Source organism: Myotis myotis, unplaced genomic scaffold (assembly GCF_014108235.1).
Source record: "Myotis myotis isolate mMyoMyo1 unplaced genomic scaffold, mMyoMyo1.p scaffold_m19_p_16, whole genome shotgun sequence".
Taxonomy (NCBI): Eukaryota; Metazoa; Chordata; class Mammalia; order Chiroptera; family Vespertilionidae; genus Myotis; species Myotis myotis.
In genome coordinates, this window is record NW_023416320.1 from 28,840,927 (window position 1) to 28,868,921 (window position 27,995).

Genomic DNA, 27,995 nt, shown 5'->3' on the forward strand with positions numbered 1-27,995 from the left:
TATCAGACATGACCAATTTATTTGGAAAATTAAAATTTGTTTGGCAATGTATATCCAGGGGCAGAGTTTGGAATAATCATTTCATTGGAGGCAATCACATTTTCTAGAGCTAATTGGCCAAGGGGTAGTAACTGAAGCACAACTTTAAAAAATAACTTAGTGTGTGGGGTTATAATCATAAATATCTGCAGAGGAAACAAAACAAGCAACCAGCTTACTAGTACACAACTGAGGCATAAGAAATGCTAATGCTAGTCGTAACCCTTTATTCAATTTAGCTCAGCATACAGTAAGCACCTAATTTGTTCAAGACATTGGGCCAGCTGTCGGGGTTGAAGTGGAAACAGAAAATTCACCAAAATTTATAATCCCTGTTTTTAAAAGTTTACAACAGCACATGTACAAATTAGTATTATGAGGAACAATAACAACAAAAATAAAACAAACAAAAAAACTGCTCTAAAAACAGGGAGGGGGATAGTTTTACTTCCTTGTAGAGATTAACGTCTGAAATTGGGACCCCTGCCCTTAAATTTGGTGGTGTGGGTGAGGCAGGGTACAGCATGCCAAGTACAGAAAACTGGTGCCTATGCATGTCTTGGCAACAGGAAGTGGTCTAGTTCCTCTGCAGCTTTAAATGTGTGAGGGGAAGGGTATTCAAAAGTATATTTTTAACCACTCTTATCAACAAGAGATTGACAGAAAGTGAGGATAAAAAAAAAAAAGTTTGAAGAGGCAGGGACATAGACTGCCATTTCATAGTTTTAGTGTAAACTCAACCCCTTGTATATGTATGTGTATGTATTTAGTAGCTTTAGTAACACCATCAAATGGGAAAAAAACAACGGCAGCACCGGTTCATTATGGTTTCTCCCATTAGACTGTAAAGCTAGCTTTGACTACTGCCAACGGTGGACATCAGGGTAGATGGAAATTGAAGTCCATATTTTGCACATAAATTAAATTCCATAAACATTCCCTCCTTAACTCAACATAAATGAAGAAGAGGGCTTCATTTCAGGGAAAGATGAAGTCTTTGTAGGCTACCTGATCTAATGATGACTTGGTATGCTATATTTCCTATTTAAAAAAATACAGGATCTTTCTTGAATAATAATTTACTATGCGTGTAACATATACCTCAAAGAGAATTTTAACGGAACATTATAATAATCAAACATCAGCATCTGCAATTACACAAATTACCTTATAACACTTTGGGAACCCTTACAAACACAATATATAACAAGATGTTTTAATTATTCATCATCCTTAACTTCTGAAAGTTTGGCTTATATTATCTCAAAGGAAAACTGTCTCATTTTCTCACAGAACTAACTCACCATCAAACTTTAAAAATTATTAAACAAAAGAAAAAGCTTTCCTGTCAGCATTTACCAATGGAAAATTGTAACGCAAACAGCTGCGAGGCTTTAAGGAAATAATCAACAACTTACAAAACCAGCATCTCATAAAACCAAAACCTCCTTTTGAAGTAGAAAGTTTAATTCTTCTTGCCCTCATAGTAACTGGTAACCAGAACACCCCTCTACCTAGGAACTGTTCTGGTATGTAACACAACATATTTTTTAATAGTAATAAATTACTGATGTGGCACAAAGAATAAATATTTTTTTTAACCAAAGTGACTCAGGACTAGAACAGATACAATAGCACACTAAAATGAGTTAACAGTAAAAATTTAAAAGAATGTAATCTATCCTGGCCTTACAGTAACTGAAACTAAAAACCAAAGGATAAAGCATCATTTCAAATCTATTATACATCAAGATAGGCGCCAGTTATAAAAAGGTACTTTAGTTGTAAATGCTAGATTAAGCAAAAGTAATTTTAATGAGTTTTCCCCAACTCTAATATTAAAAACATGAAAATAACTTAAATTTTAATGGCAAAAGGTTCCTATTTTCCCCATCTGTTAAAAAGATTGTTTTCCCTTATTAACATACAATGCCCTATTGTTAAGGCACAACTTTTTTTTTAGGATAAAATGAAACCATAGATTAGGTTTATTTCATGAAACAGTTACAAGACAGACTTTTTATAGGCACACACTAAAAATAATTAAATATGTCTGAAATTCAACCAAGATCTAAAATGAAAAATCATTGTTTCGATCCAGGGGCAAACAGCACATAACCAAGGTAAGGAGCTTAAGTTAGGATAATCCAGTTTCCTGTGTTTAACTTGCTAGAATGTTATCCATAAGGCCATTCAAGGTGTTATCCAGGAGAGGCAAGATGGGTATTTTCTTTTCTGAGGAACAGGTTGGCACTCCTGCTTTCTTTTATGCTTGGGCCACCAGGGATGGTGTCCCCTTGAAAGCCTGAGTGAAACCCAATATTTGAACTAAACATCTGAGACAAGGGCCTGAGGCAAGGGCAGAGTTCCTGATCACAGGGGTCAGAGCAGATGTTTGCTTTACATCCTCCCCCTGCTACCCTTCCCTGAGTATCCTTCCTCTCACCAACAGTTTCCTACCACCTCCCCTCCCCCACTTCCTCTGCCCCAGTTTACACAATCTTGAAAGGGAGCACCCAGCAAACTGGAAGTTTGCACAATTGTTACTTAAACACTAAATCAAAATGCTTATTTCATTTCATTATACAGCTTTAAGCAATTCATTTTAATATTAATAAAAACTAAAACTTGGGAGAGAGGGACAATTGAATACCAAGGACATAGATGATCTATCTTGTAGGCCCTTGTAATCTCAACTGAAATAAGGATTCAAGTATGAAAACTAATAGAAAAAGCAAGTTTTCTCAAACAGGCTTACTAGTATATACCCAAACTTTTATTTCCTGCATATTCATTCTTTGAAGGATTGGTTGGAAGGTTTGCTTTGTGAAAACTGAAGCATGGATTAGATTTGACAGCATAAAGCTGTGATTTTAAGGTGATTTTCCTTTGCTTTATCAGGAGTCTGAAAAGTAATGGTCAGCTAGGATTTCACCAGGATAGATCTCTCACTGGAATCTTTACTGGAGTCTCAGTTCTACTGTAAGATTTCAGCAGTTAATCTTGAGAGAAATAGGTCTATGAAAGAACTCCTTGATGAGGTTTGGGAAGAGTATATTGGTTAAGAAAGAAGAGCAGAAACAAAAGAACATTAAGGGGCTAGGGAGAGAGGGGATGAGGTAGGAATGAAGAGGCAGAGGAAGGACAGCTGATGGCTACTGAGGTTATTAATGCCACTGCTTCTTACTGACTGTGATGTGTGAAACTCAATTTTAAGGGAAAATTATCTTCTAAATAAGAGCAATGAGGGACAGGGAAGACCAGGAGATGGGGAAGTGAATATCACTAAAAGTAAACTCTAGTTTTTGCTACATTTTAGAAATAATTTATATAATCCTGGAAGATATTACGTGACTCACTCATGAAGGTGTTTGGTACGTTCTGGCATACTATTGTCTCACATAAATATCAATACTGTTCTTTATCAATATTAGTTCTGTAATGTATACTGACTTTTAGACACAACAAAATTAAACAAACTTTCAGTAAAAGCACTTAAAAATCATTAGTAACTAGACTGTAGCCAACAAATTATAAAAATAATACATTTGAGTCAATATCTTAATTTTTGCACACAAGTCCTTCATAGTCATTATCTACACGCAGATTAATGTAATTAAAAATAAAATTAAAACCAAGCAATCATGCTTGCTAATATTAACTATTTCCATTAAATCAGAAAGTTTCCACATAATATTGTGGAAAAACAAACTCCAATTCCATTTCTACTATGCTAGTCTTATTTCCCTAAGTATGACAAATTACAATGACACAGATGCTTTTATACCATGATACTCTGGAAATAGCATATGCCTTTGCCAGCTCTCCTGAGAAAAAAGGATTCATCTCACAGCTACTAAGTAAAAATATGAGATCTTCAATATTTTGTTCAGCATTCCTAAGTCCTATTTAAATATCAAGTATTCCAACTACAAAAATTCTTGAATAAATTTACACTGAACAAAAACCTATCTACTGAGGCCCAGATTCGTGACCAGTTGCTAGAGATTGGGTTGAAACGTGCAACATACTAAATTCAATTTCCTAATGAGGAATTAGCGCTTTGGACAATGTAATAACCAAACCTGAAATTGTATGCACATTCCACAAGTGAGGATGTCCACTCTGGTCAATTTTATCTCCAAGATAGGAAATAAATGGAAGGTTGCTTTAAGGTTATAAAAGAGGAAGGAAGAAAGAAAGAAAAAGGGAGGGAAGGAGGAGGGAGGGAGGGAAGAAATCATGAGAAATCCCTCTCTTGATCAGTGTGTTATGGAACACAAGGACAGCAAAGTCATGTGAAATAATGGTATTGTTTGCATATATGAAGTTTTCAGACATCACAATGAGAGAAATCAGACATCCCAATGATATTTCACAAAGCAAGGTTCCAATTAGCGATACAGTGAATATGCCACAACCTCTCTTCCAACCAGATTTCTCATGCTGAATAGAAAAATAATGCTTCAAATATTAACATCAACCTTCATTATTTTAATCTGAAGGAAAACCACAAAATATCTCAAAATTTACTACTTTGAGAGTTTGGTAAGTTTAGATCCATTTATTAATGGTAAGAGCAACCATAACTCATTCTCAATGAAAGAATCTCTATATACAAACCTGTCAAATTTTTTTAAAAGTACTTAAACAAAGCTTTTGAAAATAATGAAAGCTAGCTCAATTCATATAGTGTCAAATAACTTTCAATTAATAGAATTGTTTACATTTTTGTAGTGCCTTATAGCATATTTTGTCCCTAATGAAAAAATATACTAAAATGCTAATGCTATCCCTGAAATCTTAATCCAAACCTTACACATAAAAGACTAAAATGGTAGTCAAGAGGGAATGAATGAAATCATGCACTGTCTACAGGGCAAATGAGAATCAACAGCAAGACGCCAGGAAAGCTGAACCCCTGGGTACAAACACATTTTTCTTTGTAGAAACAAAGCACACACACAAAGTTACAAGCAACCACCACGTATCTATATTCTCTACCTGCTGGTGAACCTGTTGTTAAAATTTCAAAGAAAAAAAACAATTTAAGCTTATTCTATTTAACCCATAAGAAATATTCCGGAACAGATAAATAGGACATTTGTTGCATATTAATGAACACGTGGCTTCTTGTGCTTTCCATCTGAATTAAGGGTAAAAATCCCAACATACTTTTTTTTTTAATGAGATATAAGGAAAAGGTAGTATTAAACATCTATAGGAAATCAATCCTTTCTTCAGCCCAATTTTACATGAAAGTACTAACAGTGAAGATTCATGATGTCGTGTGAAAATGGTGACTCATAACAATGAAGACTCAGCTACAGATTTTAATTCACACGCGCGCACACAGACAGACACACACACACACACACACACACACACACACACCTGCACGCCTTGTGTATGACAACTGTACGAAAATAGTCTCAAAAATAAAGACAATACTTGAGACATGAAGCAACCCATCTCCCCTGATCTTGTATCCTATTACAGGGAAAATAAGTCTCTGATGCTTCATAAATACTTTAAAAAGTTCGGGATGGCCTTCACCATGCATAGTCTCCACCGATCATTTGAAGCCTCCAAATGGAAGAGCTGTCATCTATAATCAACTTTGCTTATTTATGTCCCGTCTTCTCTAGATCCGGGAGTTTTTTGACCAGAGCTTGGTGGTTCATTCGGATGCTAGCCAGGAGCCCACCGTCAATGCCGTCAGAACCAGTGTAACTGATTTCTTCACCACTCAGGGTAGTCATATGTCCCCCGAGGGCTTTTAAGATAGCATTGCCAGCACATATATCCCACTTTTTGATGTATGTCACATGAATGTATACATCAGCTTTTTCTTGATTCTTATCAGGCACATCCAAGAGGGCTAAAACTTTATAACCTAAAAGATAAACAGAATTTAGGTTACTGTTGGAAAGATTTAAGAAAAGTAGCTTACTTTTTTGAGCAAACTGTGAAAAACAACAGCACAGGGTGTGCAGGAGCTCTCTGTACTACCTTTGCAACTGCCAAGTCTAAAATTATTTCAAAATAGGTGTTTGGGTTTTGTTTTGTTTTTTAACAAAGTAACAGTATAGACACTAAACCCAAATGAATAAAAAATATACTGCAAAGTAACCTAAGTTATTCTCAAGTATAATCAAATATATGTCTAAAATTTTTAAATGTACACCTACTTTGTGGTTGATTTCTATGAAATAATACATTCAGTACATATCATTTTCTATGGAATATTATGCTCAAACTAAACACCCATAGGTTTCACCTAAATACCTAGGAAGGCTAAATTTGGAAGAGGAGAATACAAAATAACACTACTATCTTATGCCCTCTTTGTAATGAGGCAGTTTAAAAATAAAATAACAAGACAACTGTAGAAGAAACTGGGCCTAGAACCTGGTTTATCCCATTCCTACTGAGTATTTGGCTATTACCTTTCTTAACCAACCTAAGAGAGAGCCTGTAAGAAAAGAATAAAGCCATATCAAGAAAAGCAGAAATATATAACTAACAAACTAAAACTACAAGCTTAGAAGGTAATAAGCATTATTTCCCCTTTAGTACTGTGTTGAAAAGGTTTTCAAACACAAATGTTTCTGACAATTATTTGCTATTTATTTGAATTAAAAGACTTTCATTATACTAAACAGTATTTAAAACAAGGGTGGGCAAATGGCCTATGCGCCAAATCCAGGCAATGGCCTATTTTTATATATACCTCAAGCTATAAGTGATTTTTATATTTTGAAAGGGTAGTTTAAAAAAACAAAACAAAAACCAGCATGCAATATAGACCATATGCAGCTCACAGGGCCTAAAATATGTACTACCTTCCAGAAAAAGTCAGTTGACCCCTCACCTATAGTACAGATAATAGTGAGGAATATGTATTAAGCTAGCTGGGTGGGCCCCAGACTCTGGCTCATCCCAGACATGCAAGCTAAAGAGTTCAGTGCTGTTAAAAATGATCCAGAGATTAGCCATTGTAACAACACTTATGATCATTTCTGGCATCCTTCTACCACATGAAGCATCATAATGTACTTGGATCTTTTCTTCTCCTCTCCCCGAGTTAAACTAATAGGAGAACTATTTTGAAATCAGATCATACATAAAACAACCATTACAGTACATCACTGACAGGAAGATGCTTTTGTTACTTGAGGAACAGAAATCACTATTGTGAAATTGTGTTCCTATTGGGAGATATGTCTCTATCAATGAAGCATGTACGACTGAAATCCCACCCTAGAAATAACCAAGCAGGAGACTACGACTGTCTTGAAAGTACACTGTCTACTCGCATTTTCTTCCCAAGCATGTGGCAACCAAATCTTTCTCTGGACATAGCCTGGACCATGCTGGGAACCCTTTACAGGCAGCAAAGGGGAACAGAAACATACCAGCACCACCAGCCGGGATAATTGTAGTCTGGTTTCCAAAAGTCTGAAGAGCAACCTGTTTGACCATTCCTGAATGGGAGCGAGATACAACAATCCTTGGGGTCTTCTCATTGTAGGAAGAGCGGGCTTTCACATTCGACCCACCATCTACCATTGCCCAAGCTGAAAAGCAAATATAATATCAATTAATAGCACTGGAGTTTTAAACTCCTCAATTCAAAGTACCAAGAGAGACTGAAAAAAATTCTCTTCCACAGAGTTACTTATATTTTTTTCTAAAACAGAAGCTTTATTTTTTTTCCTGAGGACAGAGTACTATGTTTATTATTATTTTTTACATTAAAATAGGCATGTATTAAGACAAAGCTAAAAAAGGTCATATAATCCTGCCCAGCCAGAGATAACAACACACACTTGGTTTAAGAATTCCTAAGCTCCAGCGCTCCCTGTGGGGTGGCAGCTGAGACTTCTTCACTGGATTGCACTGCAACTCAACTGCTCCTTGCATCTAAGGCAGCTCCCTTCCTCCCTTCGCAAATGTAAGCCCAAGCCGCCCCTAGTGAACATTCTGCATGCCAACCTCTCTCTCAAAGTCTTATTCCTGGAGAACCCAACCCCTGACAACCTATGACATAAGCACAACTAATTACCCTGGATAATTTAAATTTTAAAATTATTAAAGAGGTGAGTTAGGTTTACGTATCTGCTTTATCAAACAGTATAAAAAAGGTACTAGATTTCAAAAAAGAACAGAAGATTTTAAGAAAAAGGGGAGACTCCAGAGATGGCTTGAAATGTTTTTCTTGGTTTAGAAGTGTTCTTCACTGTCTACCAAACTATACAAGAAAACAAAACTTACTCAGAATTATCCCAATTAGATTGTTGTTCTATTGGTCACTCACTATGATATAAAATATAGTTCGACCAGGGCTAGCAATGAAAGCAGCTGCATTACTACATATTCCTGGCTGCAGAAAAAGAAAAATCAAAAAAATTAAGAGAGTCTGGGTTTCTGAGTTCCCCAAGGATGATGACAGTCTCCTGGACTCTTCTCACACTTCTTTCTAAAAACCCCACATAGCAACAAGGAGAGTAAATACAAACTCCCTTAATCAATGCCTATAGGTAGCAGAGAGAGGATAGCTATCAACCCAAATTCATAATAAGGGGAATAAATACTGGAGATAGCTGAATCAGAGCTGCAACTGACCCGTGTGGGGAACATGGCAGGAGTTTCACAAAGTACCAAGAGGTCAGAGGACCTCAGTGGTGACAGAAAGTCAGCCAGGATTTATTCCCAGAAGGAAAAAGTCCTGAAACTTGGTAATAGAGCAGTGAGAAGAGGCTTAGAGAAGATATGAAACCAAAAGTGATGCTGTACAACATATTTTAGGATCTCTCTTGAAAAGAGAGATAATTTGGAAGACAGCAAATAAAACTAACGAGAAGGAAGGGGTTGAAACAAGATGGGATCGAACAAGAAAGAAGAAAACAAAAGATGCCTGACAATAAAGATAATGCCTTCCTCATGCTAACAGAAAAGAGCTCCTGAACTGAGATTTGCCAGCCTCCAAATGATTCCACAGTAGCTGGCCAAATATGAAAAAAATGTAAAACCACAATGTCCATTGAAAAATATTAGAAAACAGAGAATAAAGATTAAAACATTTCAGGCTACTTGAAAATTTATACAAAGCAGAGAAAAACTATAATACAGCATTCCAACATTATTAAAAATAAATAAGCAACAACATTAAAAAAGAGCCTGGCTGGGGTGGCTCAATGGTTGAGCATCAACCCATGAACCAAGAGGTCACTGATTTGATCCCCAGTCAGGGCACATGCCTGGGTTGGGGGCTGGATCCCCAGTAGGGAGCATGCAGGAGGCAGCCAATTGATGTTTCTCTCTCAACAATGTTTCTATCTCTCTATTCTTCTCCCTTCTTTTCTCTCTAAAAAAATCAATAAAAACATTTTAAAAATGTTTTTGTTTGCTATGGAACAAACAAAAACTCAAGAAAAGATGAACAAACAATAGAAAGACATAAAATGGGAACTCATAACACAAGAAAAATAAAAGACAAAATCACTAAAGACTCCACACTAAATCAGAATACACAAAGGACAACTGACTTGTCCAAAAGCATAGCAAGCAATGAGACAAGCAAAAAAATTAAACAAATAAAAGGAACGAGAAACTGACAGATATAGAAGTCAGTGAAAGAAGACAAATATACATTAGGAGTCCCTGAGAAAGAAAAACAAAATAATGAAAGAGAACTAATCTTTAAAATTATGATTCAAGAAAATGTTCCTGAAATAAAAGACCTAATTGTCCACATTGAGAGACATACTATGTAGACATCTGACCAGAATGCCAAATCTGAATCAGAGATAGAGCATTGCTCTATTATTAGACTTCAAAGATAAAGCTCTTTGGCATTCCAGGCAAAAAAGACCAAGCCCCTTCCAAGGGAAAGAAAATCAATTATCAGCCTTTTTGCCAACAAGAATCAACATGTGCCCACACAAATACCACAGCAGTTCAACAATGTCTACATTATCCAAGAAAAAAGGGTGCAATCAATAAATTTAATGAATTTAAGAGGAAACCAAAGATAAGAAAAAGATGGAAGAATAAAGATATGTAAATGTTATCTCAGAGTTGCTTGGGGAGGCTCAAAAGATACCATTTCGATCTGAAGAGTTAAATAATAGTGTAGAAAGATAAACATAAAAAAAAGATATGAATGGTGGGTGGACAAGAAGAAGGCTAAAATAAGCTGACTTAATTGTTGCTCACAGGAGAGAACCAACAGATAATTCCTAAAGAAAGGAACCGTATAATATTAAGGTGTAAACAAACAAATTTAACCTAAGAAACAGTAATTCTAGTCTGAACCACACTGAATATATAAAAATCCATGAAATCCTAAGTATATATAAAAAAATGGAGAAAGCCTGCTCTTTCCCCCACCTGAAAATAACATTTGTTCTCACTGCAGGTAGTTCCACCCTAACTCCTTAATTGAACTGGTTTAGGAAAAGAGTTATACGCTTATCTTGTAAGAACAATATTTCAAGACAAATTAATAACTTCAGTTGGTGGAGAAATTTCCCTTACAGAAAAATTCTAGCTATTATATGTAGAAAAAAAGTTAGAAAATCCCATTTTCATTTTTAGTAGATCATAAAATTATTATGTGAAAAGTTTAATATGACTCATATCCTGGGTGGGACAGAGCAGGACAACATGAGAGTTCATCACACTACCCAGAAGGGAGAGCAATTTAAAATTTATGAATTGTTTATTTCTGGAACTCTCCATTTAATATTTTTAGACCGTGGTTGATCTCAGGTAACTGAACTACAGAAAATAAAACTGCAATAAGAGGAGACTACTGTATATAAAAATTTGTTACAATTTTATATTTGAAATTATTCTTAATAAAATTTTTTAAAAAGAAAAAATTTTAAAAGACAGAGAAGAAAAAAATAAAAAGCCTCTAATTTTTTTTTAAATGATCCAAAAATATGATTTTACTAAGAAGTGAATTTACAATGCTGTATCTCTAGAGGTCAGTATTGTGTAAGAGAATTAAGATAGCATTATCTCAGTATATAGTACCAGAATTATTTTATGTATTTATTCTTTAATCCTCACCTGGGGATATTTTCCCACTTATTTTAGAGAGAATGGAAGAGAGAGGGAAAGACAAACAGAAATACTGATGTGGGAGAAACACATCGATTGGTTGCCTCCCGCACATGCCCTGACCAAGGCCCCCGCCGGGGAGGAGCCTGCAACCGAGGTATGTGCCCTTGACTGGAATCGGACCTGGGACCTTTCGGTTCACAGGCCAACACTCTTATCTGCTGAGCAAACAAGCTAGGGCATACCAGAATAATTTTAGATAAAAATTACTAATTTAGTATTTTTAAAAATATATTTCATGTTACATAAATTCCATACATTGTCATAACATTTCTATGAACAAAATTATTTCAATCACCTTAAAAAACACAGTAGGTACTTAAATACTAATGATTGATGATGATGAGGTAATGGTGAAAAGGTAAAATAACAGCTTACAGAATGTGTTTATTCTCTCTGTAAGATATGCTTTTAAAAAGTCCAACAAAAATAACATGTGCTCTGATCAGGAATTGAACTGAGCCACACTGGCCGGGGCTACAACTTATTTTTAATAGCTACAATTTTCACCGCATGGATATACTACACTTATACATTTATACATTACTTTATTAAAATACTACTCAAGTATCTCTTGCTTCTAAGAATTTCAAATTCAATGAATTAATTCTAATTAAATCTGGTAAGAATTTTCGTCAGCTTTGAAAAAACTGCCGCCAATAATATCTACCTCCCATTTATTATAGTCGTGTTGCTAAATTCTGGTAAACACACTATTTGACAGTTGGTTTTCTGCAAACATCAATATACAGTCTAGATCTGAAAATAACCATCCAAGAATTAGGCACACCAAACAAACCTTTGATCCAGGAATAGTAGATCAACCTACACCTAATTAAGGACTATGGATTATTCTGGGTATCTGCTGACTAGCAAGCACCTTATGTTCCAGTATGCTGGGCAAGAAAGCTGTATCACAGAAGAACAGGGCATTTCATTAGTAATTTACAAAGAGTTTTTTGGAATACAACTTATTCCTTTAAGTTAGAGATTTTTGGCTTTTTTATTCTAAGGCGTTAGATAAGCCTATGGGGAGAAATATATATTTTTATAAAATAAAGATTTTTTTTTCAATGGGCAGTTTCCTATCCCAGTTTTTCCCCCTAAAATGAACAGATGTGGAATCTAGGGCCCAAAGAATGTGAATCTATTTGCTTATCTGACATCAATTTCCTCTGCATTCCCTTTATTACAGTTCTAATTCTCTTTGAAGTAGCAGGCTCAGCTAGTAGCTAAGGGTGCCATGTGACATCGGGCCAATGAGATGAAGGAGAGGGCCAAGTTAATACAAAGAATGGCTAGAATAGATCTTTTGTGTATCTTCTTTCCTCTTTTTTCCTGCCTACCATAGACCCATGGAAACTGGAAGCACCAAACTTCGAGTATAAAATAAAAAGCCATCTTCTAAGAAAAAAGCAAAAACAGAAAAGTCAGCTTAACAGCATTATAAAGCCACTAAACAATCCCTACTCTTTGGCTGTCTTATTAGGTGAGAAAATAAAGCTTGTATTTGTTTAACCACTGTAATCAGATTTACTTTATATGCAGCTAAAGGAAATCCTGCTATAGAAGAGGCAATAAGGGACACTGTCAAAAGAATGAGGGCTTCAAAGACTTAAGCCCTGTCCTAAACTTTAATATACCTATTTTCTTTTTTATTAAAAACATCTCTGTCACTATAATTCCTATTTTACACTCTTTCCAGAGTTATTTTAAGGCTGAAGTGATTTTATGTCAATACATTTTATAAACTGAAAATACTAAACAAATGTGAGATATTCAAAAAGAGTAGTTAGCTCTTATAGTAACATTTATAAATGTATGGTTTTCATTGTAAGAGTTGGTAAGCCCCTTTTCCATCTATAAATGACAATAACGTTTTTCCTTATCACAGTTATCAAAAAGTTGAACTGAGATAGCTTTAAGTATACTACAAACTACTAAATACTATACAAATGTTAGTATTCATGGAATTATAATTATAAAAGTGATGTGCTATACTGATTTGCACAAAATTCCTGGGTTAATTCCTCCTCTAATTTAGCTGGATGAGCTTGAGGAATGTATCAATTTTCTCAGTCTCATTTTTCTCATCTCTAAGTGGGAATACTAATAGTAATTGTATCCCTCACTCACATACTATATTAAGTGTATTAGTACTGCTATTGAGATTTTCACAGTGACACCATCCACTTTTTATGTGTTGAGGTTGGCAATGCCCTTAAGCACCATAATATGCCCTTAACCACCACAGGATCAAGCTCATTTCCTGATATGACAACAGATTTTGTTAAGACCACTTCAGGGTGGATCTCAGAATCCACACAAAATCCAACGTGTAAGAGCCCTGGACCTCAGCTACTGGGGCATCCATATAGCTGTCTTCCTCAATGCACTAAGAATCTCTCATCTTCATTACACATTGTCTATACGCTAAAGAAAGTTTAGACAGCCCTGCTTTGTCATGTATTCTGAGGACCAACAATAAAATCCTTACTGTAGCCAGTGAAGGGGTGCGGTAGGGGAGGGGATTGACTCTAATAATTACTGAGCTACAGTTGAGATTCTGACAGGATGGTAAATACTATAGACCAGCGGTTCTCAACCTGTAAGTCTCGAACCGTTTGGGGGTCGAATGACCCTTTCACAGGGGTCACCTAAGACCATCGGAAAACACATATGTAATTACATATTGTTTTTGTGATTAATCACTATGCTTTAATTATGTTCAATTTGTAACAATGAAAATACATTCTGCATATCAGATATTTACATTACGATTCATAACAGTAGCAAAATTACAGTTATGAAGTAGCAACGAAAATAATTTATGGTTGGGGGTCACCACAACATGAGGAACTGTATTAAAGGGTCGCAGCATTAGGAAGGTTGAGAACCATTGTTATAGACAAATGATATAATAACATTAACTCTTGCTCTAACATATTTCTTACCTGTATATTCAGAAAAAGGCTTATGTATTACTCCTAGGACAGGTTTACCATATACAGCCACACAAACCATAGTAGTGACATACTTTCGAAGATCCTCTGTAAGAAATAAACAAACAAACAAACACAATTGTTAAAGTAGCATATAAATTCAGGATAGAATGTTATAATTTACTTCATTAAAAATGTATGTACATTTTATAAAATGTCTTTCACAGTCAACAATCCCTCAAAGAGTCTAGAAGTAAGAGCCAGTTTAAGGAAGTAGTTGAGTTTTGGTTTTATAAGCAAATTACCTGGGTTATTCCCCCAGATTACCATTTTATTAGCTGTATTTCTTTGAGCATATTATTTAAATTCAGTTTCCTCATCTGTAAAGTACAGACATTAATTAAGTACTCACCTTTAAATACTAAAATTAAAAATAATTTTAGTATTAAATTTAAAAAATAACCATCTCTGCACAAGGGATGAGCTCACAACATATTATCACTATTATATGATCAGGCCAATCTCAGTTTCAGAAAAACATTTTATGCACAATATTGTTTTATAATTTCAGTTATTATTAGATATACAATAGAGTGTATTCTCCCTGTTCTCGAAATAGTTACTTATTGAGTGTCTATTAAGGGTCAAGTTCAGTGCTTAAGCTCTAGAATATCAAGGTGACAAAGCAGAAGCCCCCACATTCAGAGAACTTACCACCTAGAAGGAAGAGAAATGTAGAAGCAACCAACTTTAACATATGTACCAAGAGAACAGAGAAAAGGCAAGCATTAGATACCTCTGTAAGAAGCAAGGCATAGGAAAGGATCCATAGAAATGAAATCTGAACTAACACTAGGTAAAAAGAATGAAAACAGGGGTAGGGTGGTAATTCTATTTTGCTAATTATTTGCTCTCTGGATGACTAGGGTTCACTATTTGGAATTTTAACAGTAGAGGTATATGCAATAAAATCAAAATTCCCACTATCACAGGTAAATATTGTATTCTGACTACATAAATAAATATCTAAATAACACATAACTCAATATATAAGCAAGCACCTCAATAAGTAAGTGCCAAATAGGAACCATTTGTTGTAACTGATAAAACTCCCCTTCACTGAAGAATCAGTGACACAATGAGCCACATCACCAATAAGCCAGTGTAGCTCAATGGTTCAGCATCAACCTTTGATTTAGGAGGTCACAGTTCAATTCCCAGTCAGGACACATGTCTGGGTTGCAGAATCAATCTCCAATGGGGGGTGTGCAGGAGGCAGCCAATCAATGATTCCCTCTCATCACTGATGTTTCTATCTCTCTCCCTCTCTCTTCCTCTCTGAAATTAATTTTTAAAAAATAATAATATATACATTTATATAAAAAAAGAGTATGACATAAATTGGTTGGGGGGGGAGGCATTGAGAATAACAGATCCAGTGCAAATGGGTTATATGACACTGCATTAATCCAGCTCTCTGTCTTAAAATCTAATGGAAAAGCTGTCTGAGATTGGAAAAATATCTACTACCATGTACATAACACCTGCTCACATTCTGACTTTCTGACATCTAACAATCTAAAGTTTGAGATCAATTTTAATTTTAAAATTACCCGTATACTCCTGTGTAGCATCAAGTGGGTCGATCCAGACAGTAACGCTTTCTGCTGGTACCTCCTTGGGGGTGGCTATTTCCTTCAGGATGTCCTCAGGAATTTTACGATCCCATAAGATAACCTCCTGATCGGTTGCATCCACATGTTCTTCTGTATTTATCTGCATCAAAAAGAGGTAAGGTAAACATTTTTTAGAGTAAGAAAAAAATCACTAACTAGGAAAGCACAAAAGAGAAAAACCTTTCAGATAAAAATCACATAAATTTAAAGTAGGTAAATCAATATTTTTTTTATTTCAAGACATTTCATTACAAAATGAAACTATATTGTAAGAGAAATTACAACAATATTTTGTCTTCAAGTACTTTCCAATCCAATATTCAAACTTACCTTGTTGTCAAAGAAAGGCAAAGACTCCAAATATAGAGAAATACAGAGTCTCAAAGAAACAGGCGGATACTGTGCTTTCTGACAAGCGCCCTTTCCAGAGTAGATCAGTGTGTTTATGCTGAATGTGATGCCATGCCTAGACGCCATTACTACAGAGTGTTTATAACACTAACAGTATATGAGCAAAGTCACAGGGTGAAAACCCACAGCTATCAGCAATCTCTGGAAAGTACCCTGATGTATCCTAAATTGCCATCGAAGAGGTTAAAAATAGTAATATTCCTGAAACTCCAAGCCACATAAATCATAAAATATTTTTAATACAGTGTACAGTAAACATCCAATTCATCCACTTTTTCCTTTGTCGGTTTAGCAAATGTTTACTGATTCTTACTATATACCAGACATGCATCATGTTGATCCATATGAGACAAAAGTCTGTCGTTGTGGAGCTTACATTCTATTGAAGGAGATAAACAATATACAAAATAAATAAATAAGGCATGTGGTATGCTAGAGAAAATAAAATAGGGAAAAACAGGAAGTGTGTGTAGAAGAGTAGAAAAGGATTGTTCTTTAAGATAGGGTGGCTAGGATTATTCATTATGGCCCCAAAATGGAAACTACCAAATGTCCATCAACAGATGAATGGATGAGCAAAATATGGTACATCCATACCATAGAACATTATTCAGCCATAAAAAGAAACGAGGTCCTGATTCATACCATAGCATGGATAAACCCTAAAACATTATACTAAATGAAAAATAAGACAGAAGAGACTAAATACTGGATGATTCCATTTATGTGAAATGTCTAGAACAGGCAGATCTATGGAGATAGATTAGTGGTTGCCTGGGGCAGAGGGTAGAACAGGTAGCAGTAAATGGGCACAGGGATATTTTTAGAGTGATGAAATTTTTCTAAAACTGATTAATCACAATGGTTGCACAATTTGGCCTATTCACCAAGAACTACTGAATTGGACATCACCAAGAACTACTGAATTGGACATTTGAAATGAGCAAATTATATGATACGTAAAATATGCTGCAATGATGTTGTTAGTTTGTTTTTAAAAGACAAAGTAGCTAAGAAAGGCAACACTGAAAAAGTGGCATTAGAGTGAAAATCTAAAGGAAGTGAGCCTAGCAAGTATGTAAAGGGCACATACTCCAGCGCATGGAATAAAAAATGCAACAGCCTGAGGTGAGCGTGTGCCTGGTACATTCAGAGTACGGCAAGGAGGCAAGCACGGCTAGAGCAAGTGAGCTAAGAAAGGAGCTAAAGATGAGGTCTGAGGTCAGACAGTAATGGAAGCCAGATGCTGAAGGACCCTGCAGGAAGGACACAGTCAGTTGTCCTCCATCACAACCACTATTAGTAATGTGCAGAGAGTCCTAGCCATTATAGAAAGCTAACGAAGGGTGAGGGCATGGGAGAGGACAAGGATTAGAAAAGAAGCAGCAAAATATGTAATTGATATCTGATTACTGAAAAAATTCAAAAAAATTTGTGGCAATATTATAGAACAAATTTAAGTTGCTAGATACAAGGTGAATCATTATCAATCAACTAACTGTATTGTTATATACTAGCAAGAAATATTAAAAATATTTAACATAAAGAAAACCATTTACACTAACAACAGAAATAAATTACCTAGAAATAAATGTACCGAAGATTAGCAAAAACATTAATGCATCTATTCTTGCTGTGGGTTTTCTTTTCTTTTTTTTGCATCAGTGGTGTGCTGTAAGTTTTCTGCTGGACTCTCAGACTCCCAGAAAGGTACTCTTGTTCATGAGTAACCGCCAAAATCTATGTTCTGTGAGGGAATGTCAGTAGAGAATTCCTGCCATCTCACAAACATCACTCTACAGTATTTTGTATCACCATACAAAAACCACACAATAAACCATGTACAGTATACTAAAAAAATTCTGGTTTAAACCCCCATCTATCCCATATTTGGATTCCTAGAATAGCCTTTGATTGCTCTTACCTCCTACAGTGTATTCTCGGATTCATTCATTCATTCATCCACTATTTAATGACTACACAAGCTAAACTGTTTTGAGTACTGGGATATACAGTGGGGCCTTGACTTACGAGTTTAATTCGTTCCATGACGGAGCTCGTAACTCAAATTACTTGTATGTCAAATCATAAAGTGAACAAGTGAGACACGTGATGCTGGGCTGATGTTGTGGCGTTCACTGTGACGTTCACTGCGCGAACTAACGGTGGGGTATCTGAAGCTGGCTCGTAACCCGAATTTTAGCTCGCAACTCAAAGCAAAAAATCGGCCGAGAGACGGCTCGTATCTCGAAAAACTTGTTAGTCGGGACACTCGTAAGTCAAGGCCCCACTGTAATAATGAACAAAAGAGACAAAAATCACTGCTTTTATGGAGCTGTCCTTCTCAACCCAGCAATCTGCCATCTTCCTAAATGAGACTGATTTTATTACCCCCTACTTAAAACCTTCCAATAATTTCTCATTGCACATGAGACAAAATCCAGACTAATCATCTACAAGGCAAGGCCTGGATGATCTGTAACCTTTCTCTATTTGGACTCTTACTTACTACATCCCAGACTTACTTGTCCCTTGGCCTCAAGGCCTTTGTACTTGCACTCTTTTCCTCATATTCTCTTTTACCAAATCTCTGCATGATGGTCTGCTTCTTATCATTCAGCTCTCAGCTCAAATGACAGTGCCTCAGGGTGGCCTTCCCCAAGTACCCATGGCCAAAGCATGATCCCCAATCACTCTTCCCACATGTTCTTACTTTTATTTCTTCAAAGCCCTTATCAGTACAAGTCACTTACTTGTTACCATGTTAACTATCTATCTTGACCTACTAGAACAGGGGTCCTCAAACTACGGCCCACGGGCCACATACAAATACAAATATTGTATTTGTTTCCGTTTTGTTTTTTTACTTCAAAATAAGATATGTGCAGTATGCATAGGAATTTGTTCATAGTTTTTTTAAAACTATAGTCTGGCCCTCCAACGGTCTGAGGGACAGTGAACTGGCCCCCCTGTTTAAAAAGTTTGAGGACCCCTGTACTAGAACATAAGATCCGTGTGTTCAAAGACAGTTCCTTCATTACTGTAGCCCCATCTCCACTGCCTTAATAATAGGTGCTAAATACTTCTTGATTGACAACATTGTCCTTCACTTAATGAAGTTTCATTTCTTCACAACCATTCTACTCAATCTACTCTCCCTCCCTCATCTCTACTGCCTATCTCATCCCAGTCCTTAACAGGGAATTGAATAAGAAATCAAGAATCCAAAACACAATTAATGCTACTTACATGACAATTCAGTTACTTTGGGGTTAAAGAGGCTTTTGGTTAATACCTTAAAAAGGTAAAATTTACATAAATAATTAAATCTTAAAAAATTTTTGTATTGTCTCAAGCTGTACCTATGACACAGTAGGAATTCAATAGCTATTTTCTAAATGGATAAACACTGCTCTATCTTATTCTCCTCCCTTTTCAGAAGCCTTTTTCTATAAACTACTAGTTCTCAACTATATCCCTATAAATAATTAAACAGGCTCTAGTGACACATCTTAAAAACAAACATACCAAAACAAAACAAAACAAAACTTCACAGAACCTCCTCTTAGTCCCACATAACACCCTAGCCAAGTTCCTTAGAGCACAATTTCTTTAAAGACTTGTCTTTACTCACTATCTCCCATCTTCTTCAATTTGCTTCCTTCCCCATGGAGCCACCAAGCAAACTCTCACAAAGTTCACCACTGACCTACATTCAGAACCATTATTAAGAGTACTAGAGGCCCGATGCACGATATTGATGCATGGGTAGGGTCCCTAGACCTGGCTGATCTGTGGAGCAACTGGCCTGCTCACCGGCCCTGCCACCAGTCACCTCCCTCTCTGGGGCGACCAGCAGGGTGATGGGGGGGAGGGGAGGAGGGAGGGATCATGCCAGCCCACTCACAGGCTGGCCCCACTCCTCCGCCACCACCACCACCACCGGTCACCTCCTGCTGTGGGGCGACTGGCGGGGTGATTGGGGCCCCCACTGGCACCCACCTTGACTGGCCTGAGGCCTGGGGGCTGGGGACAGCTCCTGCTTTGAGTGTCTGCCCCCTGGTGGTCAGTGTGCATCATAGCTATTGGTCATTCCACTGGTCATTCCGCTGTCCGGTCGATTTGCATATTAGGCTTTTATTATATAGGATAGGATGTGTTTTATCATCAGAATTCCAGCTCCTCTATTCATTGGGAATGTGACTTACCTAGACTAGTCAACTAATCTTTCTGAGCTGCAGTTACCAAGTGCTAAAAATGGATGACAAATATATCTCCCTACAGTGTTCTTTGTATGACTTAATGAAATAGAAAAGGTAAAACAAATAGTACAGTGCTTAACACAGAGTAAGGATTTAATAAAAGTTGGCTGCTACTAATAAGTAACTAGAGGCCCAGTGCATGAAATTCATGCACTCCGGTGGGGGAGGTCCCTCAGTCTGGCCTGCGCCCTCTCACGGTCCGGGAGCCCTCAGGGGATGTCTGACTGCTGCGGAGGCTGGAGAGGCTCCCACCATCACCGCTCGGCTAGACAGCCATGAGCCAGGCTTATAGCTGAGAAGTGCTCCCCCTGTGGGAACGCACAGACCACCAGGGGGCAGCTCCTGTGTTGAGCGGGATCAGGCCAAACCCAGCTCTCCCACATCCCCTGAGGGGTTCCGGATTGCGAGAGGGTGCAGACCAGGCTGAGAGATCCCACTGGCACGATCAGGGCTGGGGAGCGACGCAGGAGGTTGGCCAGCCAGGGAGGGACCGCAGGAAGGCTCCAGGGCATGTCCAGCCTATCTCGCTCAGTTCTGATTGGCCAGACCCCAGCAGCAAGCTAACCTACTGGTCGGAGTGTTTGCCCCTGGTGATCAGTGCACCTCATAGCAACTGGTCGACCAGTTGACTGTCTGCCCCCTGGTGGTCAGTGCATGTCATAGTGAGCTTAGCATACCATTAGCATATTAAGCTTTAATTGGTTGAACGGACAACTAGACGACCAGACACTTAGCATATTAGGCTTTTATTATGTAGGATTATTTTCAGTCTTTGTTATCCTTGGTTGTAGGTACTCATCTTTCCCTTTCACGCAATATTCTTTCATTAAGCAATCCTGTCCACAGCTGGTTTCAATCAATATCACATTTATGACTCACAAATTTATATTTCTAATTCAGAAATATCAAGAGCTTCAGACCCATATGTATTTAACTATCTCAACATGTTCCCCTGAACATACAAGGCACCTCTAATTTAAGTCTAAGATAACACTTAATCTGCCCTCTAGTACTTAACATCCCTGACTCCCTTTCACCATGAGCAAAACCAGAAATGAGTCATTTTTGACACATCGCTAAAAATTTCCTCATATCCTTCCACATCTAACTTCTCTACAATCATAACTCCAATTCAAAATGTATCATCTCTCACTTGAAAAAGCCTCCTAAGTGGTCTACCACCTCTACTATTCTTCAAGCGTCTACCCTGAGCCCTTACAACCATTCAAAACTGTAGTTTAAGAGTACACTTTAGTTATACCTCTTAGAGTACCTTATCTATAGAATCAGACAGACCTGAGATGATTCTCAGTTCATGAAGTGAATCTCTGTGAACCTAAGATTATTTTCTAGCTGTATATCCTTTGGCAAATTATTTAGCCTCTCCAAGTCTCAATTTATGTGCAAAATGGAGGTAATAGTACTCACCTCCTGTTTTTTGTCAAGTAAATAAATAGAGGCAATAAGAAACTCAATTCAGTGCTTGCCAGTTACTGAGGACTAAAGAAATGTCATCTAGTGAAACAAGCTAAGTATAACTTTCCCATTGCCCAGGTTCTGGTCCTCATCTCCCACACAGACTATTTTAAAAGTCTCCTTGACTGGTCTCACCCACTCCAAGTGCCAAAAGCCAAAACAAAGTATGGCACATTGTAAACTTCAAGAAGAGTCAGGTAAATCTTTTATACTCTAGGATTGAACTAAAGATCTGGTCCAAACTTCATTGATTTTGGTATATGATTCAGCTCCTGCCTACCTTTCTTCCATGTGCTTCTGATTCAAGCTCATCAGGCTACTTGATTTTACTACAGTAAAATCCTCTATTGGGCCTATCCCAATGAATTTTTTTTTCTCTGTCTGCAATGTTTATTGCTGCACTGATTATCACACTAGAGTACTGGTACACGAAAATTAGTGCACGGGGGGGGGGGGGGGGGGTGTCCCTCATCCTGGCCTGCCCCCTCTCACAGTTCGGGAGCCCTCAGGGGATATCCTACTGATAGCACAGGGAGTGGGCCTAACCACAGTCTGGCCTCCCTCTGCGGGAGGCAACTGGGCTGATCAGGGGAAGGCGCCGCCTCCATCACCCTGCTGCTGCTGCCACTGCCGGCTGCGAGGCCTGAGTCCCGGGCCTCACAGCTGCCAGGGCTCATGGCTGCCTGAGCCCATGGCTGTCATGAGCCCATGGCTTCCGTGAGCCCCGGGCCTCGCAGCCACTGTGGCTCTGTCCAGATGGATGTCTGGAAGATGTCCGCCCTAATTAGCATATTACCCTTCTATTAGTATAGATTACTAGTTACCTCAAAAAAGTGAGGAAACTGTAACACAAGTTTAATAATTGGCCTAGGCTGGAGACTGGACAAGATGTGTTCTTTGCACTATACTAGAACTTCTCAACTTTTCTAGTGGGTACTCCTGTTGAAAGAATTAAACTACTATTCTAGAGGTCAGGAAGACATGGACACAAGCTGCTCCTACCAGCTTGGAATATCATGCTTTATCTTAAATCATTGTCAAAACTCTGAACAAGTCGAGATGAGGACAGGAGCCCCTCAAATAAAGAATTCCCTTTAGCTCAGCCAGAGTGGCTCAGTGGCTGAGTGTCGACCAAGGAACCAGAAGGTCACGGTTCAATTCCCAGATAGGGCACATACCCAGGTTGAGCGCTCGATCCCCAGTGTGGGGCATGAGGGAGGCAGCCGATCAATGATTCTCTCCCATCATTGATGTTTCTATTTATCTCTCTTTCTCCATCTCCCTTCCTTTATGAAATCAATACAAAATATATTTTTTTAAAAGAATTCCCTTTACTTTAAATCATAAAGATAAATCTAAATTTGTCTGTTCTGTTTCTCTGCAAATCCACTCCAGCAATCTTCAGCCTTCATTTTCATCATTATACACAAGACGCTGTGTCATACCAATGCTGCATTTATTATTTTCACAGTGAAACCAAGCACTGCCAATGTGTTTAAGAACTGCTGCCCTGAGAGCTCAACAAAGATCACTAACATGAAAAAAGTTAAATATAAAAGGAAATCCAGGTATCCTAGGCCAAACTTTAGTTTTCTTAGGACAAACTTGAGTAGGGCTTCTCAATGTGGGCACAAGTTGAAAAATTAGGCCAGGTAATTCCTTGTTATGGGGGTCTTTTCTATGCAGTGTGGGTTGTTTACCCTTTACCTACAGGATGTCAATAGCATTCTACCCCCAGTTGTGAGAACCAAAAATCTCCAGGCACTGCCAAATGTCCCCCAGAGGCAAAATTGTCCCCGGTTTAGTGCTCCAGAGCAACGATTTTCAGCTGGTGTGCTGCAGGAGGCACACTGGTGTGCCACAAGAATTTTTAAAACATGAAATACCTCTTTAGTCAGGGGCACTGACTTCTTTTCCCTTTCTCTTAGGCCAGTGATCGGCAAACTGCGGCCCCTTGAGTGTGGCTCTTCCACAAAATACCACGTGCGGGCGCACACGTACAATACGATTGAAACTTCGTGGCCACACTCAAGGGGCCAAAGAGCCGCATGTGGCTCGTGAGCCACAGTTTGCCGACCACTACCTTAGGCTGTCAAATAAAAAAAGACAACAGCCAGCACAACGATAGTTGTCCAGTGTGAATGAATCAAAATTTTACCTATTTTTTTGTTAGATCTGCAAAAAATATACATTTTGGTGTGCTGCATAATTTTAGTAATTAGTTTACGTGTGTCATGAGATGAAAAAGGTTGAAAATCGTTGCTCTAGAGCAGGGGTCCTCAAACTACGGCCCGCAGGCCACATACAAACACAAATATTGTATTTGTTCCCGTTTTGGTTTTTTACTTCAAAATAAGATATGTGCAGTGTGCATAGGAATTTGTTCATAGTTTTTTTTTAAACTATAGTCCGGCCCTCCAACGGTCTGAGGGACAGTGAACTGGCCCCCTGTTTAAAAAGTTTGAGGACCCCTGCTCTAGAGCAAGCATGTCAAACTCAAAAGGCTAACATGGGCCAAATAAACAAGGCATGCGGCCCACGGGCTGTGAGTTTGACATGCTTGCTCCAGAGTGACATGCTATATTGTTTTTTCTGAGGGGTGAACTTTATTAGGAAAGCTCACCCTAGCCAGTTTGGCTCAGTGACTAGAGCCGTTGGCCGGTGGACTGAAGGGTCCCAGATTTGATTCTGGTCCAGGGCACATGCCAAGGTTGTGGGCTCAATCCCCAGTGGAGGGGTGTGCAGAAGTCAGCCAATCAGTGATTCTCTCTCATCATTGATGTTTCTATCTCTCTCTCCCTTTCCAAAATCAATAAAAATAAAGTAATTTTAGAAAAGGTATGAGAACAAAGCATAGATGTTTAAAATATATTGGAAAGCTCAAGCATCTTACTCTAGGAAAGTCGTGGGAGAAAAGAGACCTCTTTCCATTTGCACGGGCTTCTTGATGCTGATTTTCCATAAGAAAATAAACTGAGTGGGATTTGATTTAAGTTCCTTATCAAAATATTGCAGGTGAGGCTTCAAAAACAACCAGGCATTTAAGACTGTACTTCTGCATGTTGGGGGAAGGGAGTGAAGAAAGAAAAGAATCCATGGCTGAGTCCCTACTTAGATGGCTACAACATTTGGCCTCTAGTCTAACAACACAGCGACAAAAGGAGATAGCTCAACATGACACTATCCTATTTTGGCATTGTATAATCAGCGGTTCTCAACCTGTGGGTCACGGCCCCTTTGGCGGTCGAACGACCCTTTCACAGGGGTCATATCAGATATTTACATTACGATTCATAACAGAAGCAACATTACAGTTATGAAGTAGCAATGAAAATAATTTTATGGTTGGGTCACAACATGAGGAACTGTATTTAAAGGGCCAGAAGATTGAGAACCACGGGAAATGAACATAACCTCCTCTATTCCACCAATCACCACCCAAAATGAACACTAAAGACTATATGCAAACATTCAAACAATCCCAAGAAGACAAGGAGACTTCAACATCTACAATTCCGAAAGTTTAGCTTCAGTGTTTAATAAAAGGCAGCTCTCTACCCTTGGCAGCTGTTAGTGTTTGCTAATAAGTGAGAAAGCAAACTCAGAATCCTGTGGAAGTTACCCAAGACAAAAGCTTTGGCAGAAGTGGAGTGGGGTGGAGTTGGCATGTGAACACACATGCACAAACTGATTTATGTTTTCAATATTTAAGAATATTTTTATCTTTACCTTAAAAAAGTTCAACTCTGCTTACCATATTCCACTATTATTGCTTTTAAGCTTGTACAATTTTGTTTCTCTAGGAAACCACACTATAAGTTGTTTCAAGTAGCCTCCTAAAGATCTAGCTAAAATGAAGTTAGATTGATGATATAAACTGTGCAGTAAAGTGCCATGAGCTTCAGATTTCCCATCTGTAAAGTGGGCATAAATGAAATTTACTTCTGAAGTCGCTGTGAGGATCAAATGAAGTCCTGTGTGGCCAGTATCTGGGCACCTAGAATATACTCAATAAATTGTTACTATTGCTACTGTTACAACTATGTCAACTTCTCTGAAACTCCTGTTTCTTCTACCAACTCTAGGGAACCAGAGAGATGCAAACACAGGCAAGTATAAACTGTGATAAAGCAGGGTAGGGCCAAAGAAAAATTGAAAATGTTGTGCATTGTGTTTGAGAATTCTTGTGTGAATTACATCTGCAACTCATGATGAAAGCCAATGTTACTTGCTGCAAAAAAAAAAAAATTAAGAAAAGGTAAGAAGACAGAAAGAGGAAAAAAGAAAACCACAGAAATAATAAGACAGACCAGAGCAAGGGTCACACATGCTATGTAATTCTACAATGACAACACTCTCCTAACTCTCCCAAAGAAGCGCCGGGTTAGATTTCATTGTTGATCTAATTAACTACATTCCACCAGAAACAATTTTTCTTCCCAGTAGCCAAAAACGTCTGAATTTCCCTAATACAGCAATGCCTTCCCAGAAAGATTCCTTACCAGGAATCGACCCAAAGAAAAAAGCAAATGCTCTTCAATTCTTATTTTCTGGCGTAAATAAGGGAATAGACAGCTGAAATGAAGTTGCTGAGAAATAAATATACTGCCCAAAAGTTCCCTGAAGGGCCCTCAGAATATGTGCCATTCAGAGGGTCCTGATGACACTACAACCAAGTAGCCATTCCACTGGGGCCGCGCCATGGCACCTCCTCCACGGTTGCTGACCTTCCGTTGGTTCCTGGTAGGTCGGCCAGAAAACGTGTCTTAATCCAGTCACCATCTTTCCAGCAATGAAATCAGGGGTGGCTGGAGGACCTTGGGGCTTCTGGTGCAAGCCCTTTCATTTCACTGGGGGTTCTAGTGCAAGCCCTTTCATTTCACAGAGGAGCCCGAGGCAGGCCGTGAAGGGAAGCTCAGCCCTTTGATGTGAAAGCTCCGGATCCCAGGCACGATGCCGGCCACGCACACACACACGCACTCGGGAAGGGGCCAGGGGGCCTGGGCCCTTAGACGGCCTGCCATCCCCCAGCTCTCCCAGGAACGGTGTGACCTTGAGCACCTCCAGTCCAGGGTGTCCATCTCCATCCCCATCTGTGCAATGGGAGCGAGAGCCCCCGATCTGGGGCTGTTGGGCAGGAGCCTACGTGCTGGGGCCCGTTCCCGGGCTCCCGGGCTCCCACGCTCCCGGCCCCCCGCGCCCGGCGCTCGCGGCACCCACCCACCTGCACGTTGGGGAAGGCGGTCTTGAGCAGGTAGAACATCTTGCGGTTGGACAGCACGTCCCCGCTGGTCATCTTGTCGTCGGCCCCCTCGCGCGTCTTCCCCTTGGACTTCTCGTGCAGGACGTTGCTTTCGCGAACGCGCCGCACCTCGTCGCCCCCGCGGACGGCGGCCAGCACCGACACGGCCAGCATCTCGCGCAGGTCCACGGTGCCGCCGTCGGCCGCGGCCACGGGCCCCGCCGGGCCGCCCGCGGGCTCGCCGCCCAGGCCGAAGAGGCTGAAGCGGCCGGCCAGGAAGCCCGAGTAGAGGTGGTAGAGCACGCCGAGCCCCAGCAAGCAGAACACGGCCACCCCCAGGGGGGACAGGCGGATGCCCATGGGGGCCATGGCGCCGGCCTTCACGGGCCTCCCCGCGCAGCCGCCGCGCTCCCTCCCGGGCCGGGCCCCGCGCGCTCTACACCGGCGCCCGCTCCCCGGCGCCCGCGCGCCCCATCGCTCCTTCCCGGGAAAGGCTGAGCCGCGCCGCCGGGCGCACCTTGGCCGGCCCGCGTGCCCCACTCGCCAGGACGGTGCAGCCGGGTCTCACATCCACGTTCGCCAACTGCCGGGAGGTGAAAGGGTAGCGTGGGTGTGTATCCGGGTTACGCCAAGGGGCGGGGCGAGAGTAAGGGGCGGGGCGAGCTGGGGGCGGGGCGGGCCGGCTGGCTACGTGCTTCTGCTCCCCGAGGTGTTGGACCGGCTGACTCCTTTCTTTGGGAGGGCGCAGGGTGTGGGCTTGCAAATCGCTGCTGGGTATGGGAAGCTGCCTTCCACGCAAGGAAGGCTACTGACT

The 27,995-nt window shown here is 39.4% G+C and overlaps 1 protein-coding gene and 1 long non-coding RNA gene across 2 annotated transcripts; both read right to left on the reverse strand.

The window, feature by feature from the left end:
- On the reverse strand, positions 1-27,783 carry BPNT2 (3'(2'), 5'-bisphosphate nucleotidase 2). The gene is made up of 5 exons (XM_036338285.1): positions 27,164-27,783; positions 15,728-15,890; positions 14,127-14,222; positions 7,458-7,619; positions 1-5,935 (listed from the first exon to the last, which is right to left on the reverse strand). Exons 1-5 carry the CDS (start codon positions 27,548-27,550, stop codon positions 5,664-5,666), a joined length of 1,080 nt encoding a protein of 359 aa, XP_036194178.1. The 5' UTR covers positions 27,551-27,783; the 3' UTR covers positions 1-5,663.
- On the reverse strand, positions 25,448-27,155 carry LOC118670861. Its single transcript, XR_004972484.1, has 2 exons — positions 26,667-27,155; positions 25,448-26,170 (listed from the first exon to the last, which is right to left on the reverse strand). It is a non-coding gene; the product is annotated as an uncharacterized LOC118670861 (long non-coding RNA).
- Positions 27,784-27,995: the final 212 nt, after the last annotated feature.

What these genes read in the sequence shown, in the direction of transcription:
- BPNT2 (XM_036338285.1), bottom strand. Translation starts at nt 27,550, where the DNA reads ATGGCCCCCATGGGCATCCGCCTGTCCCCCCTGGGGGTGGCCGTGTTC. An exon ending in CCGCCTTCCCCAACGTGCAG is followed by an intron (nt 15,891 to 27,163) that starts GTGGGTGGGTGC and finishes TTTTTGATGCAG; the next exon opens with ATAAATACAGAAGAACATGT. An exon ending in TGCTACACAGGAGTATACGG is followed by an intron (nt 14,223 to 15,727) that starts GTAATTTTAAAA and finishes TATTTCTTACAG; the next exon opens with AGGATCTTCGAAAGTATGTC.